The sequence below is a fragment of the Pangasianodon hypophthalmus genome, chromosome 11 (assembly GCF_027358585.1).
Source record: "Pangasianodon hypophthalmus isolate fPanHyp1 chromosome 11, fPanHyp1.pri, whole genome shotgun sequence".
Lineage (NCBI taxonomy): Eukaryota > Metazoa > Chordata > Actinopteri > Siluriformes > Pangasiidae > Pangasianodon > Pangasianodon hypophthalmus.
This window is the reverse complement of record NC_069720.1, coordinates 23,023,045-23,040,280: the sequence shown is the minus strand read 5'-3', so window position 1 is coordinate 23,040,280 and position 17,236 is coordinate 23,023,045. Positions and strand designations below refer to the sequence as shown.

The following is a 17,236-nucleotide window of genomic DNA, read 5'->3' as shown; positions in this document are numbered from 1 at the left end:
GTAAGTACTAAATGCCCATTGGAGAGGAAACAAAATACAACATATATATGTGTTTACAATGGTGTACCTATATAACACATATATTTTGCTATGACACTTGAAATTGAGCTAAGATGCACCCAATTTCTGTTGATTGTCCTTGAGATGTCTCTCCAGCGTGATTAATGTGAATATGTGGTAAATTCAGCTGATTGGATATGGTCGGGAATGGCACACACCTGTCTATATAAAGCCCCAGAGCTGACAGTGCAAATAAACATCCATAAGGACATTCGAATTATCCATGACTTCCAAGATAAGATCTTAAAAGGGGATCTGCAGAAGGGAACCAGAAATTTTCTGAAGTTTTAATGGTTCCAAAGAACACAGTGGCTTCCAGCATTTTTACACGGAATATTCATAACCAACCGCTCAGCCAAACAGCAAACGGGGAAAAACAATTTAATTACGGAGGGAACTTAAGATCCCAAATTTCACTCTGACAGAACTCTAGAGGTAGAAACTGTGCCAGAAGGACAACTATCTCTACACCAATCAGGCATTTATCGCCAGACACAGGCTACTTCTCACATGACCTTTCTCAAGGAGTTTGCCAAAAGGCAAGATTCTGTGGTTAAAACCCTGTGGTCTGATTGGCCTGAATGCCAAGTGTTACATCTCAAGGGGAACCAGGCACTGCGCAGCAGTGGCAGTATCATGCTCTAGGGATGTTGTTCAGCAGCAGGGACTGGGAAGCTTGTCAGGATTGAGGGAAAGATGAATGGAGCACAGTACAGAGATATCATTGAGGAAGCTCAAGGTTTATCTTCCTACACAACAATGACCTGAAATACACAGCCCAGACAATGCAGGAGTGGGTTTAGGTTCAAGTCTCTGTCCTTAAATGGCCCAGCCAGAGTCCAGATTTTACTCAACATCTTTAATAAAGTACAGAATAAAGAGTCTGAACACTTATGTAAATTTCATATTTCATTTTTAAAAACATTGACAAAAACTTTATGCTTTTTTATTATTATTATGGTGTATTTTTGTTTTGTGAGGAAAAAAAAACCATTAATCCCTGACCACATCCTGAATGCACTGTGTATAACTGACTATCATAGTATATGAATTAAAGTATGAATTCATAAATTATTTTCGTTAACAATTTAATTTTCATTTAATCTCAGGGTGAGGCAGGAAAGCCTGGGGCTCCAGGTTACCGTGGTGACGAGGGTTCTGCAGGACAAGAGGTAAGAGATTTCAAAACTAAAACATGGCATTTTCTGCTGTCTTACATATTGATCGCAAAAAACACACTGACTATGTTCATCCTTTCTCTTGTTTTAGGGTGGTAAAGGACCCAGAGGAATCAAAGGTGCCCCAGGAGACAGAGGCTTTATGGGAGAGAGGGTGTGTTAGTCTTGTACACTTTCTGTGTAAAATAACCAAAAATGCAGATTTCAACAAACAGGAGTCTACAAACTGGCCACTGTGATTATGCTGTTTAATCCATAGGGAGAAGATGGATCACCAGGAAATGGAACAGAGGGTTGCCATGGTTTCCAGGTATATCTCTCATGAAAATGTACTCAAAAAAGCTCTATTATTTCATAGAGGTTGATGTATCTTTGTCTTTTCCCTTTCCTAGGGTTATCATGGTCCCAGGGGAGATCCTGGAGAGCCTGTAAGTATCAAGCAGTCAAAAACGTTTCTCTTTTGTTCACTTCTCGTAGCTTTTACTAGTGCTTTGGCTTACATCAGATAATACTAATGATGAGTTTATACATGATGAAAAGTTTCTTGCAAGACTCTAGGCTCCAAAGGTTAATTCTTCATTCATTCTCTTGTCCTCTTCAGGGAAGCAAAGGACCACCAGGGCCCAAAGGAGATGATGGCGAACCTGGTGACCCTGGTGTAGATGTGAGTACCTAACAAGAGTCAAACTAGTTTAGTGGCACTGGTACAATTGCTGTTTTCCCACCAGGAAACCGTATTGCAAATACCTTTCTCCACCCACGCATGCTGTCCTATTTCTGACCTCTATCTGTCTATCACTTCTCTCCCTTCCCTTCCCTTAACTATCAGTCTTTCCTTTATCCAACTCAGTATTTTTGTGTCAGTATTTTTGTGTATCAAGTGTTTATTGAGACCTGCGCAGCTTTTCTCTTTGATGGCAGTGTGGTTGCTGGCACCACATTTGAGTGTAGGCAGGCGTGTGTATCTTGTTATGGACACAAGAAAACAGTGCAAGGGAAAACCTTTGGTAGACAGGTAACATATTTTGTTAGATAAATTAGACTTTGATTTAAAAGGATGTTTCCGGACAGTATTTGGTAAAATGAGAAACATTTTGAGGACAGGCTTCCAGGCTTTTCCCTTCTTTTAGCTAAAAAAAAGAAGAAGAATTGATGGATCCTATGATAAACAGAGAGTAGAAACTTAAGCTTAATGCGTAAATCTTGAATAAACTGCCCTTGTATTATTTGAAGATAAATAGTTTTGGTAGCAACTCTTAGATTGTTCTCCATAATGTGTGTCTTTGGAAAGTCCAGATTCAGCCAAGAATGCTCTTTATTGATGCCAAACTCCTCAGCCACCATATGTTTCATATCCGAATCTTCAGCCCTCAGAAGACATCACGTGTATAGCCAGTCGGATCTGAAGATCAGACACAGCAGTGGGTTTTTTTAATATTTTGGCAACATCTGGCAATATTATTCTGGCTTCACTATGTGATTCCAAGTGTTTTTGGTTCAGGCAACATCAAAGAACTTCTCTAGTTTCAATACAACTCGTGTGTGGTGTATTACATGTTAGTATAGAACAGCAGTGTGAATAGCATTGGGTAGTTTGGGAAAAAAAGTGTTAATAGTAGTTTAAGTAAGTGCCAGTGGGGAAAGCTGCCCTTATTGACTACCAATATGCTGGGATAAGTTGACTAAATAACTGACCAAAAGGGAATGTGGAAGAAAATGTGATGATGAAAGTAGCAAGGTATTTTTGAAGAGAAATCTCAAATTAGAAGAAAATTCATTCAAATTAATGTTGCATCATATTGGAAGCTCAGAATGCTAAGAACAGACAGCACACATTCTTAAGTGCTATCATTACTGTTTCTTAATTTAAATAAAACACAATTACACTGTAAACAACTGAATGGTTTTAAACACTTCTGTTTGAAATATAGTCTTCTTTAAAGCAGTGTGTTTTGTGCTCTTTAGGAGCTGTTGTGTTTACACATAACAGTGTCATAATTGCTTCATGTAACCATTCAATTAAACAGCATTAAGTCTTGAGCATTTTTCACTCTGTCTGCGTTTACACGATGTTGGAAATCCAGTCCAACTGAATAAACAGTTCAGTCCCTCTGGATTGATAACAAAAATAGCTGAAAATGTTCTGTGAAGAGTTCATCCTAGCAAGGTCATACTTATTCTTCATGAGTTATGGAAGCTGGAGAAGTCTAGTTGGAGAGTCTGGTCTAGACAAGATGGCCTAAGGAAATGCTAGATTATGTGGTATTAAATATTTGGCTCCTTTACCAGTTTGTGTGTGTTTGCAGAAATGTATTGTAATAACTTGCATTTTGGTAAAGTTTGTGTTCTCAGATCCAAATAAGGTAATAAAGAGGGAGGGTATAGGCTGGCACTAGGACCAGGAATTGGGCCAACTTTCCCTTGCAATAAAATGTAATTTCACGCAAGCTTGATGGTGACTTCACAGTTGGTTAAATGAATGGGTCCGAAAAATAAATTCAGTACACATTTGTTGAACACATGTTTGTATTCCTGTAATGAGATCTTGTTTTGATTGCCTTGGTGGGATTGGTTATTTATAGTAAGACATAATTAAAAGTGCTGTCAATGGCTCACAGTATCACAACATTCAACTGAATTTAAAGAGTACACAAAGCAGTCTTGTTTGTTTGACTCTATCAAAGGAAGTAAATTCATGCATATTAGACAAGAATGCTTTGCACAGTTCCCTTATCTCAACATCTGTACCACCCCATTGCTTACGGGCTGAACCGTATTTGACAGAGTAAAAACATATGATATCAGAAAATTCATATACCATTAAAAAACCCATAAAAACCATAGAATTAATATAGTAACCAGAGTGTCTAAGCAAATGGGCAAAACAGAAAAATAAACCAGAACAAACAAAGCAGAGATTAAAACCAGACGAAACAAATCCAGCAGACAAGGAGGCTTAGAATTGTAGGCAGAAGGCACAAACAAGACAGAAATGGACTGAATGGAGTGAATATACAGAAGTTAGTGAGCTAAGTGAGTGTACTTAGTAAGCCAGTAAACCTGAACGAGGCTGACTGACAGATTGGTGAAGTGAGTATGACTGAAATCTGGAGGGACTGGGGGCTCTCTCTCTCTCTAGGGCACGTGATGTAAAACCTCAAGTACCTCACGTACAACTGATGTACAACTGCAAGTACAACAATGGTTAGGAGCAGGCTTGTTGGGATGTGACTGGCAAAAATTTATGAAGAGTCCTTGGTCAAAACTGTACGTGACCCAGTTCATCTCCTCCGAGCTGTATGCTTACCAGTCACCAAGGTATTGAATTCGTCCTCCTCCACGAGTCTAACAGGTTTCACACTGAATATGCTGGTGCCACCTCAATATCCAATGGTGGATGGTGTCTTCCATATCAACCCCCTTACAAACTGAATATTGAATAATGGGCTTTAACAAGGAGACATGAAACAAAGGCAAAAGTTGGTACTGCACCAGATGGTACTGTTGCATTCTATAAGTAACATAATTTGTTCCACACAAAACTATAGAAGTTAAGTGGGGTGCCTCCATGGCATCACAGGCGAAGGATCTCATGGGACAAGTGGAGGTTATTATCCCAACATGCACTGGAATGGGGTCAAACCAGTTAAGAAATGGCTTAGGGAGTTTTATGCTATTTTGGCCCACAGCAGGTAACGTGACCAAGGAGATTGGCCCCTTTGAGTGAGTGGTGCCACTCTGAGTGCAAGTTTTATGGTCAGCAGCTCCGGGTTACCAGTATCATAGTTCTCCTTGGCAGAAGGAAGCTTGCAGGAGAAAAAGGCTATGTGGTATATCTTTGGTTGATCTCCCTGCTGCCATGACACACAATGTTCCCTCTATTTTTTTGGTCACTGCCTAGTAGGGATGATGATAAATGCTGTTTTTCATTCATCAAGCCTGATAAGATTGTACACGCTACCAAAATCAAACATAGCAAAATAGCTAGCTCCTCTAAGCTGTTCAAGGGATGAAGACACTAAAGGGAGGGGATAGGGATATTTCATGGCAATACTATTAAGTCTCTTGTAGTCAATACATGGCTGAAGCCCCCCTTCCTTCAACATAAAAAAAGAGTTCTGCAGCAGCTGGAGACTTTGAGAGCCTTATATACCTTGGAGCAAGCACCTCTGAAATATAGTCATCCATAGCCTTACTTTCTACTGGGGACAGAGGATAGGGCCTAGTCCCGGGAGGTAAGTAACCCACTAGAGCTCTACAGAGCAGTCCTACAGATGGCACAGGAGAAGCACAGTGGCCCTCTTCTAACTAAAATCTTCCCAAGAGGACATGATAGGGGACAGATATCTCTACAGGAGTCAGACCAGAAGGGCTTTTAACACACATGGACTATCAGTTGGGGCTTTAATATACATGACTGCAAACAAGAATCTGGCCAGGAAACAATATTTAATGGTCCCATGAAATCTGAGGTTTATGTTTTATGGAGCCAGAGAAGTCCCAGAATAATGGGGCATTGTGTAGGCTTGATTACAAAAGAGGGAAAGTTCCTTTTGGTGTTTGATGCTGACAGAGAGGGTAAGAGGTTGTGTGATGTAAGTTAGAGTCTGAGTCTGATCCAGATCCAGCGAGTCTCCCATACAGTGCTTGAATACATATAGTGGGTGAGACTGGTGAGATGGAAATGTCTAACAGGTTAATGTTCATTAAAGTTTCCTGCAGCACCAGAGTGAGTCAGAGCGGACATGATATAGGGAGATTTTCTGCAGTACAGCGCTACAGACAAACACAGTGGTTGAGACATGAAACGCTCAGGAATCATACTCACTGTACCTTGACACACTTTCTTGAAATGGGAACCTTGCAAAGTTGAAATCAGGCTTCACAAGTTTCTGATGATGTGTCGTAGCTGTCTGAAGTACAAGCCTGTCACATCTGATGCCACCATCTCCATGGGTTCTGGTAGTTCAGTGTGTAATAGTGGAGAGTTGTCTGGGCAGGGCTGACTTTACCTGTTACTATGAGAGTGCTCCTAGAGTAGGCTGGATAGACAGGTCGATTAGAGAGTCTAAGTTGACTGCTTCAGTGTGGCAAGCAAGTTCTCTGTCAAAATCTGCTCGGCTGGTGCGACTGAAAAGCATTCACCCTATCATCCAGAGATCACGAATTTGGATCTCGATGATGCCCTAGCCATCCATGGCCGGGAGCGCAAGAGAGCAAAATTGGCCATGCTCTTATGAAGCGACTCTAGCCAATCATGGGCATCTGTGAGATCATGCAGGCGGAAGTGGGCAGATAGAGCTGTCCTTCGAGTGTGTTATTCAGCACTTGATAACCTTTGCCCCCAATGGTTTGTAGCTTTTGTGTGATAGGAGAGAGCTGCCTGATGGGTGGGAATCTGCCAAGACTAAATTAGGGAGAAAATCAGGGAAAAATTAAAAAAACACAGCTCTGAAACCCCTTCTATAAGCTACCAAAAGCACAGCCTCATTCAAGCTGCTACTGGCAACTAGGCAACCTATGCATTACAGTCAAACTCGCTAAGGAAAAAGTACGAGATGGAAACGCGAGCACGTGAGCAAAAAACACTGGCATTGTGAAGGGTTGCTGTTGTACTTCTCTGGGAGAGGTATGCGAAAGGGCGAGGGGAGGGTTTTGGCATTAGAGCTCAGAGAAGAACTGATGTTCCGGTATGTCTGTGACGGAGGGACGATGGCTGTTATGTATGGCCCTCAGCTGAGGCTGCAAGGATGGAAATTGTTGCTGATGTTGGCCCCAGAGTCTTCCTTGAACAGCCACAGCTTCCAGAAGAGTTTCCAAACCTGCCATCTCCTTGGATGACTAAGTCTTAGACCCAGCGTTGGCTGGTATAAATGGGCTAGCAGAGCAAAACCCCCTGTCTTTCTAAGATAAAAACACACTTCCTTTTTTGCCATCCAGATAAGATTATTTGCTAATATGACATAAATGTCTCCTAAATGTCTTAAGGCAGATTATTTTGGATTTTTGTGTAATCAAGAGTAACAGCACCACCATGTAAGAATAATATACACAGAATGGTATGACGAAGCAAAACAGCCTGATTTCTTTCTAGCCCAGACTGTAGATCTGATCTGTTAGTCATCTCCGGTGTTTACACAGAGTGAAGCCCTAGATTTCATGTGCATTTGAGCTGATGTTTTTTGGTCCATGCTGCTGATGCACTAGAACACAACATCGGAAATGGTGGAGAATGTGAAATACAGTTGCAGGTGTAATGAACATGAACAAAGTGGGTTATTTATTCTATCATCCTTTTTTCCCTAAAATCTGTTTGGAAGAGAAACAGATTGAATACATCTGTTTATACATCTGTGAATACAGAGGTCATTCTTATTATTAATCATCAATCAACTCTAATAGTTTCATTGTCGAGCTATTGATAGATATTCGATTTTATCCCTCCCATCTAATATCACCACCAGCTGTCATTGCATATGCTGGACTGTTGCACACTGAAACGTATGACGACTGCAGGTTAATGCTCAATAACATGCTCAGTAACACAGTAAACAATTACTCATGTGATGTATCACAAAGAAAAGTAAGAGGGACATTTATTTTTCTTGTACTGGATGTCTGATTACCTTGAAGAACATAGCAAAGTCTGTTAGTCAGCTAAGTTGAGCTGGAACATCAAAAGATTTTTTGCTAACTGACTCTTTTATTTAAAGTATTGTAGTAAGTATGGGCTTTTCAAAGAGTGTATTGCGTGAGACATACCACATGTGCACGTGTTTACAAATTCGTCATTACTGAATATATGGTATATATTACTCAGTTGTCTGAATTACTCAGAATAGTGACAATAGTGAGATATTTGTTTAGTTCTACAGTATTACATAGTGCATACGTCTCAAAGTTTTGTTAATCTTCCTGTCCTTGGGCTGCTCATGGGGTCTGTACTGTGTCTTTGAGATATGTTCTATCTGACTATATTATAAATTTGAACCATATGGATCATGCCTGTGTCTTCCTCTACTGTAAATCTGCAGTTGTTCTTAAGGGGTGTGCCATGTTCTGCTCAGGAGGGCTATTTGGAAATGTTATTGTGTGATTATAATTATTTCTTGGGGCTTGTGCAGCATCTTCCACACCCAAGGGGTTTGATTTTGTCAGATGTCTGTGGAAGTAATTACAGCAAAGCAAAACAATCCTTCATGTTGTGACTCTGATACTTGTCGGCTATAAAGTGTGGAATTTGAGGGCAATAGAACTAGCATGGGTGAGGCAGCTGTAAAAGAACTGCAGCCGGTTGGTATTATCCTAGATGCATTTGTATGAATTGGTTTGTGAAAGTTAATCTAAATAGTAGCTGAAAGCTTGAAATTAGAAAATGTTGTTCCACAGAAATAGATTATATTACACATTATTAAGTTTATTCTGTGTTATTATTCAGTATTTCTACATGGGTTTAATTCATTAATTTTGATTGACTTTGGGTGTCGTCTTATATTTTATAGAACGATCAACGACCAGGACCACCGGGGCCGAAAGGACCAAAAGGACATAGAGGGCGTGAAGGATCATCTGTGAGTAAAAAAAAAAACAAAAAAAAAACCTAAACTAATTTTTCCCTCAAAACGATTTTACTGCTCTTGACATATCCCAGCATACATCATTGTACATTTTATTGTATGTCCTGAACACAGTGCTGTATGTATTTTTAATGTCTATTTAGTTTTTTCCTCCATTTTCTCCCCAATTTGGTCTTGTTAGTTCCCACTCACTAGCTATCTCTCCCCATCACACGACAACTAGGAGACATGTGACGCTAACCTCCACATCTTTCCAAACTGCAGCTCATGCTGCATCACAGGGTAGTGTAACACACTCCTCCATTTATGCAGGACTCTTTGCCCTGTTCTGCATACATGAGCTCACGGACACCCATGATTGGCTAGTATTGCTATGATTGACAGGGAAAGAGAGTTTGCCACCCCTCTCACCCTGAGAGCATAGCCAGTTTTGCTCTCATGGATGGCTCTGGCATTGTCTGGTTTTGAATTCCCAATCTCCAGACGATGAGGTGAACACTATTCAGTTGTGCAGCTCGAGAGCCTTTTCACAGTTCACAAAAGACACAGGAGAACACAGAAGAAGACGTTTGAGAACGCAGTGTTCAGTCCACTAATCTTTCTCATATTTTTCCTGAATGTCAAATAAAAAGCCAAAAACTGCTTTTTTGTACTGTAGGTTTATCATGCAAATAATTTGACCACTATTGACCTGTGGGGTCAAGTGTGTAAGATCCTGTAATAAGAAAACAATTGCAGTCCCCTTTCTGTGCTGGTGCTGTGTGTGTATATATTGGACACATATATTGGACCAGTACTCAATGTTGTCTCATGAGTTACAAGCCTGAGGGAGTAGCCTGCTTGCTCTTAGGCACAAATTCCACCATGCTCCCCTCTGGACACCATCCATGAAGGAGGAGACTCTTCTACCTCAAAAATGCTCTTATTTGGAGCTTGATGTCTCTAAAGGCTTGGATCAGCTTTTCCCTGGCAGAGATCCTTCTGTGTAAGAAGACTGAAAGGCTTGCATGGTACTATCCAGGCTAGTGCTATAGAAGGAGCAAGTAACATTAGCATTTTCTGTGTGATCAGTAGTAAGTTAAGGGTATTCTGTATATATATATATTGCAGAACCAGCCACAGTTCTTCCGGAGACTTTGACTGTTGCACTTGCTTCTTATTTTTGCAGCAAAACCCAGCAGCCTGCATATATATATATATATATATATATATATGAAGGCTACTGGGTTTTGCTGCAGAAACAAGAAGCAAGTGAGACAGTCAAAGTCTCCAGTAGAACTGTGGCTGGTTCTGCAAGATGCTCAGTAAAACTTACCAGATTTCCTTATAAAACTGCACAAATTGTACCTGAGACTACTAAGTTTTTTTTTAAAGCAAAGGTTCATCACACCAAATATTGACTTTGTTCATTTATTACTGTTTATTGCTATAGTTTATTGTTCATAGTATTTTTTAAATTATTTTTGAAAGCATCTTTGCTCTACAGCATTTATTTGCTAAGACTTTTGCACAGTACTATATAGTATTAGTATTTCAATCTTTCTTTTCTAATGACCAGGGACCTCCTGGACCTCCTGGGCCTCCTGGAGTTGATGTAAGTTGGCCTTGAACAATCATTTGTCCAGTAAATACACTGTATGTTGTATGCATCTCCTATAATAATCCTGATTCATCTATTCAGACAACAAGTTTAAGAGTGCCAAAATGTTCACACACCCTTTTGACTCCTGAGAAAAAACGTACAAATGAGTACAAAATTATTGTTTGTACTAAAACATCAGCATAACTGCCTCTTTAACATTAACATTGGTAACATTATGTTTTAGTAGCAGTGGTATAGTCCAGTCTGAGATAATGAGGATTGAATCAGTTTTCTTAACATAACTGATTCGTTGAGAACTAATCAAGTGTCCAAAGTGTCAAAAGTGTTTTGAAAGAAAGTTTGAAGTATTCTTTCCAAACAGTGGTTCCAGACCAGGAGCTCGCAGTCTGGGCCAGGACCATTTTCTTGCAGTGGAAATAAATGTTTGACTCACCCTAAGTCAGTTCTCATTGAAGCATTTCCCTTTTAACTGCTTAAAAGGGAATAGTTTCACATAGCTGACATTATCTAGTTAAGATTAGCTATCTATCTGCTTGCTTGTTTTTGAGTGCACATTTTGAATACCCCGTGGTTTTTAAATGAAAAAAAGGAAAAATTTATCTCTGTTTTATATAATAATTCAGTTTGAATGTTTCAACTGAGAGGATCTAGAAGCAACCTTTAAACCTGTAAAGGTGCAAAATCCAGTGAAGTGTCTATGCTGATAGATTAATTTTATTACTATTACTGACAGACAGGTATTAAATTTGTGTAAGCCAAATTCTGACATTTGAAGATTTAAAAAAAAAAAAATTTTGTTAAAGTCACTCTTAATAATGTCTCAGTATCACAATGAGTTCCTTTCTTAATATTACCACAAAAAATGTTCTTTATGTATGTTTTTAATTGCATTTGAACAGTTTGAACACATTAATTGATAGTGTTTATCACTCTTAGTATGAATATTCACGGGACTTTTTGGTCAAAATCAAACTTGAAATTAAATCCTTATGTCTGTCTGGACTCTGATGATCTCTGAAACATACCATATCATATGGAACTGACCAAATTGTCTCCAAAGATTTTTATTCTCCCTAGCTTGTAAAGGATTAATTTAATGCAGAAAATATTATATACTAGAGTTAAATCTGTAAACTCATCATTAGACATTAGAGAATATGTATTATGCAGTATATTTTAAGTACATCATTAGTTACACAGTAGTGAGCAGCCTTACATAAAAGCTATGTACATTTAAAATTTCCGCACATTTTCGAATATGCAGCGCTCTTGTTAGTACTGCAGTGCCAGATTAGGAAAGGAAAAAAGGAAAATGCACAACAAAAAGTGAGATTTATATCACGGCCAGGTGGCATAATTTGCATCTAGATATACAAATTATAAAATGTTTTTAAATGAGAATCAGGTTTCTCCCGGTAACTAGAGGACCTTGAGTGCATGCTGTATTACAGAGATTCTGGTAAGATGGAGTTGGAAGGCAAGATTTGTTGTGCAGCTAAAAGTTAAGCTTTTTTTTTGTAGGACTGTGAGATCCTGGATATCATCATGAGGATGTGCTGTGAGTAAGCTGTGACTGTTTCCATTTTTCTTTTGACCCATAATATTTTTCCTAATCCTCCTCCATAAATTCAAACTGAGCACACACTATCAACTTATGACAGACTTGGGGAAAGTTACTTTCAAGTGAAGAAAGACAAGGCATGCTGGAAAACAAGACTATGGCCAGCTGTTCATTTAGGCCTCTGACATTAACAGACAGCCATTTTGTGAATTCCCATTAAAATGTAATATACACTAGTTTGGGGAAAACATATAAATACAATAGTTGTGAAGAAGAGAAGCTTTGTATGAACAGATAGGTGTGAAATGAGAGCTTACTAATAATTGAATACGATGTTATCATGTTATTTGTGACTTAATGCTAAGGGAAGGATGCTTTTTTGAAGACCATTTCTTTTCTCAAATTGTTCTGGGTTCTGAGTTTTCAAAAAAGTTTTTTTTTTTCAGGCAATAGAATATGCTACTTTGTCCATGCTGAGTTAAAATTTAATCTCTGCTTTTTTTGCTACTTCCTTTCACACAATGCAATGGAAAGTCTAATTCTCAAGGGTTTTCTTTTTTTTTCCTTTCAGCTTGTTGTGGTGAGTAGATGTCTCTTCTTTCACTTTGAAGTGTGCAAGAGGAAATGGCTCTGATGCTATTTGGTTTGAATTAGAACTTATGGTGTTTGGAAACAATAGAAAGAATTGTTCTTAGAAAGTTTTACTGCTTTGTATTTGTTTAGAGTGCAAGTGTGGACCCCTGAACATTACCTTTATTGTGGACAGCTCTGAGAGTATTGGGGCTAACAACTTTGCTATTGCTAAGGACTTCATCATAGCTGTCATTGACAGACTGGTCAGAGATCAGCAAGTGAAAGTAAGGCTCCTTTAGTGAATTTTTTCAGTCACATGTGGACAAACAGACCAAAATAGCAATTTAAAAAAAATAAGGCTATGTGTGTTCCATGTAGTCAAATGCCATGTTCTTCCATGTTGTGTGCAGTTCGGCGTGAATGATTCTCACGTTGGTGTGGTGCAGTACAGTGGAGCAAATGCTCAAGAGGTTGTGAAGCTTGGTGACCCCGACATCTGGAACATAACAGCGCTCAAACAGTACATTCATCGCAATAAAACACTTCATGGCCATATCAATTATGTTTGGTTTATACATTTGTCTGCCTGTATGTCTTTGATTTCTCTTGTCTTATCTCCCATGTCTTTTTTTCTTCTTCTTTTTTTTTCAGGGCTATTAAAGAGTTGCGTTGGCTGGCTGAAGCCACCTACACTGGAGAAGCCCTTGAGTTTTCATGGAATAACATGATCAACCGGCTTGGCACAGACCACGTGAACAGTGTCGTGCTGGTCCTGACCGATGGTCGTTCAGATACTACAAGAGATAAAGTGCCTCTAAACACACTGTGTGGTCGAGGCCTACAGGTAAGAAAGGCCATGCAATTTATATTTTTTTAACTACATTCTATCAACTCGAACCTTTGGGGTTAAAGGTTTTTTTCTTCTTCTAACATAAAATAATACATTTTATCTACTTAAAACATGTTCAGTAATAATGGAATGTATGGTGCTTGTCTCTAGTCCTTTAGTGTACATTTTTAAATTGGTGATTATTTCTTTGAAGACATATTTCATTGGACTAAACAGAAGCATAAGGAACATAGCAGAGCAATAGACTTTTACAGCATTGATAACTACAGCTTACTTTTTTAAGAATGTAATACTTGCATAACATTTTTAAAATGTCTTGTATGATACAGTGCCTTTTTTTGTGTTAGGTTGTTGGTGTAGGTATTGTAGACTATTCAGGTAAACAGCCCAACAGTGATCAGGTGGAAGACGTAAGCTGTTCAAGTGATCCGGTTAAACCAGGCGCCTCCTTTGTCCTTAACAACTTCGGCATGCTCCTGGATGATACTTTCCTCAAAAACTTGACTGACACAATGTGTGAAAGTAAGATGCAGACAATGCATAATGTTTTGTTTCTTTAGGGAGCAACTGATCTATATGGGACATGAAAATAACTTGTCACATGTATTTGTTTTTGTTTTGTGTTTTTCAGGCAAGAAGTGCCCCAATTACACTTGTCCAAGTAAGTATTTGTATAATTTTAGTTGAAAATATATTCTGCCCTGTCTGCCCATGCTAAAACAGAAATAGGTTAAGCCAAGACACTAAAGTGGTCAAAAGTGTGTGGACACCTGATCATCTCACCCATATGTGGTTCTTCCCCAAACTGTTGAAATAAAGTTGGAAACTCACAATTATATAGAATGTCTTTGTGTGCTATAAAATCTACAATTTCCCTTCACTGGAACTAAGAGGCTGAAACCTGTTCCAGCATGACAATGCCCCTGTGCACAAAGCAAGCTCCATGAAGACATGGTGTGTGAAGGTTGGAGTGGAAGAACTCGAGTGTCCTGCACGGAGCCCTGACCTCAAACCCACTGAACACCTTTGGGATGAACTGGAACACCGACTGAACCCCAGACCTCCTCACCAACATCAGTGCCTGATCTCACTAATGCTCTTGTAGCTGAATGATCACAAATCCCCACAGCCACGCTACAAAATCTAGCGGAAAGCCTTCGCAGAAGAGTGGAGCTTATTATAACAGCAAAGGGGGACTAAATCTGGAATGTGATGTTTATTTATCGGTAATTGGGCATGTAATTGATCAGGTGTGCACATATTTTTGTATAGTGTATATGCATTATTTAGTGTATATGCATTATTTTACATTTTTCCAGTGAGATTTTGTCATTTAGAACTAGTAAAAACATACAAACTTACTTGTCAGCCACTGTGTTTTCAATATGGAACCAGCAACAGAAAATTGGATTACTTCCTCATATTTAATACATAGACATATTTATGAAAGCTCTTTAACAAAACTTAAATCCTAAACTTAAGTCCTAATCCTAAAAATCCCAACAATGTATTAAACCATAATCTTCAAACTATAAGTATTTGAGACTTGATTTTCATGACCTTTAACATGCTGAATATGTGTGTTTCAGTTTACTTTAGGAATCCCTCAGATATCCTGATTATGATGGATAGCTCAGCTAGCGTGGGCTACAAAAACTTTGAGTTGACCAAAAACTTCACAGAGAAGCTGGTAAGACGCTTCTTGTCCGCAGATAAAGGAGAAAACGTTCAGGTCCGTGTTGCCGTTGGGCAGTACAGCAACACCGCAAACATAGATGTTGACTTTGCTGACAATTATACTGTAGTGGCTGCTCAGCTCGCAGAGGCCAGTTTCCAGAATGCTGGCACGCAGTTGACTGAGGCACTCAGATTCGCCATTAACCAATTCAGGGGAGGCCAGAACCGGAAGAAGAAGGTGCTGCTGTTTTCAGATGGGCGCTCACAAGGCATGAACGAAAGGCAATTAGAAGAAGCAATAGGGGAAATTAACAGACAAGGTATTGAGCTTTTTGTTCTGGCTGTTGAGAATCAGCTGAATCAACACAACCTGCATATCATGGCAAGTCGTGGACGGCGCAATGACAACATCTATGCCTCCCGCCATCTAATTAGGGCTCCTGACTATCACTCCTTGCTTAGGGGAGTCTTTTACCAAACTGTGTCCCGGAAGATTTCACTGGATTGAGTAGGAAGGGCATGGCATGTCTTCTGAATAAGCAGAAGCTGATTGGGCAGTGGGAGGGTGAAAAGTAACCAGTATATAGGGGGTGGGGCAAGAGAGCACAAGTAACTTTTTTTTTTCATTAAATTTTCATTTTTTCATTGTGATCCATATTTCATTTTACATTATGTAGGGTTTCTTTGAGTTATGTATGAGAGGTATGTCATTTATATGCCTTTGAAAGGTAACGGGATTAAGAAAGAGGGCAATTTCACAGTCATCATTTAACAGCATATGCATTTCCTAGATATTAGGACCATTCATATACATTGGATTTTTTTTTTTTTTTTCAGAATAACTTGTTTATAGTACAGAAAATGTTAAATATTCTTTATTGAGATAATGCATACCATCGTCGTCGTCATCATCTCATCTAAATATACATGCTTAGGTTGTCTTTCTGAAGCCTGATTAAATCAATTCCCATCTTTATCCTCTTTTGTATTTCAGAAAAATATCACTTGAATGTAAATTTGGTGCTACCATTGTACGCTCAGGCTCATTTAAATGCAAAAGCAAATTTTAAATTTGTCATAGTGACTTTAACCAAAGATTAAAGATTTTAGCACTGGGAATGTGTACAATTTTATATGTTATAAATGCATTTTAAATTAGTCACGGGGGTTCTGCAGAGGGGTTTTCAATAAAGAATGCTTCACCCAATAAATCTGTGTCTTTTGTGAAACACTCATCAAACATCCTACTGAGCAGCAGTAAATATAACCAGATAGCCAAATGTCCTAAAGTCAGTGTCAGTTCTCTGTTATTAAAAAAAATCTTGTGATGAAGTTCCAGTATTAAGAAAATTCACATGTATTTTTAATTATACTGTATGGGCCCAGTTTCTAGAGTGCCTTGGCATTCAATGCGATTACATTCAAATTCAAGGCTGCGGCTTTGATTTATGATATCGAGCAAGAGAAGTTATTAATGAACAGTCATGTCCTGTGGAAAAGAATTAGTAGAATTCAGATATGTAAAAACTGAGGTTTGGGTGAAAGACCATGCCTCTAATCCCACCTACATCTACCTTAATTCCCTATATATTCCCACCTACTCATTCTTTACCTTGTGAAGAAATTTTGCACCCACCCCATTTCAAGTTTCAAGTTTCTTTGTCATGTGCACAAATTTTAGGGACAGTTGTACATTGAAATGCTTGTTGTGAGGCTATATATATGCTATATACTGTGTGTATATATATATATATATATAAATATATAGGGGGAAGGAGAAGAAGAAAGTGGGTGGAAATTTTTATATATATAAAATATGCAGACTATATTAGGGAACTGGTATGTATGCCTAGTAAGTATGAAGCTAAAGTTCAGATCCCAGCTGCAGACACTGGGATATGTGCAGTCACATTATGTGAACAGAAGTTTTCAAACAAAAGGGTCATGGCTTTGTAGCACATGGAGAAGATGCCTTTTACACAAAGGTTCAATGTGTTGTTTGTTCAGATTCTTGTTCTTGGCTGCCAGGAGTAGTACCTGATGTGGTCTTTTGCTATTTTAACCCATCTGCCTCGAGTTTCAGCAGGCGTGAGTTCTGAGATGCTTTTCTGCTCACCACAGTTGTAAAGACTGATTATTTGAGTTTCCGTAGCCTTC

The 17,236-nt window shown here is 38.9% G+C and overlaps 1 protein-coding gene across 1 annotated transcript in view; it reads left to right on the top strand.

Moving 5' to 3' along the window:
• col6a1 (collagen, type VI, alpha 1) overlaps positions 1 to 16,290 on the top strand; it is a 29,493-nt gene extending 13,203 nt beyond the window's left edge. Inside the window, exons 21-35 of the mRNA XM_026914146.3 lie at positions 1,170 to 1,232; positions 1,330 to 1,392; positions 1,498 to 1,548; positions 1,631 to 1,666; positions 1,840 to 1,902; positions 8,741 to 8,809; positions 10,374 to 10,409; positions 11,940 to 11,976; positions 12,551 to 12,559; positions 12,703 to 12,836; positions 12,963 to 13,072; positions 13,204 to 13,396; positions 13,750 to 13,924; positions 14,034 to 14,063; positions 14,992 to 16,290. Coding sequence (XP_026769947.2) covers positions 1,170 to 1,232; positions 1,330 to 1,392; positions 1,498 to 1,548; positions 1,631 to 1,666; positions 1,840 to 1,902; positions 8,741 to 8,809; positions 10,374 to 10,409; positions 11,940 to 11,976; positions 12,551 to 12,559; positions 12,703 to 12,836; positions 12,963 to 13,072; positions 13,204 to 13,396; positions 13,750 to 13,924; positions 14,034 to 14,063; positions 14,992 to 15,587 — 1,665 coding nt within the window. The 3' untranslated portion in view covers positions 15,588 to 16,290. The remainder of the gene's footprint in view (positions 1 to 1,169; positions 1,233 to 1,329; positions 1,393 to 1,497; positions 1,549 to 1,630; positions 1,667 to 1,839; positions 1,903 to 8,740; positions 8,810 to 10,373; positions 10,410 to 11,939; positions 11,977 to 12,550; positions 12,560 to 12,702; positions 12,837 to 12,962; positions 13,073 to 13,203; positions 13,397 to 13,749; positions 13,925 to 14,033; positions 14,064 to 14,991) is intronic.
• The last annotated feature ends 946 nt before the right edge of the window (positions 16,291 to 17,236 follow it).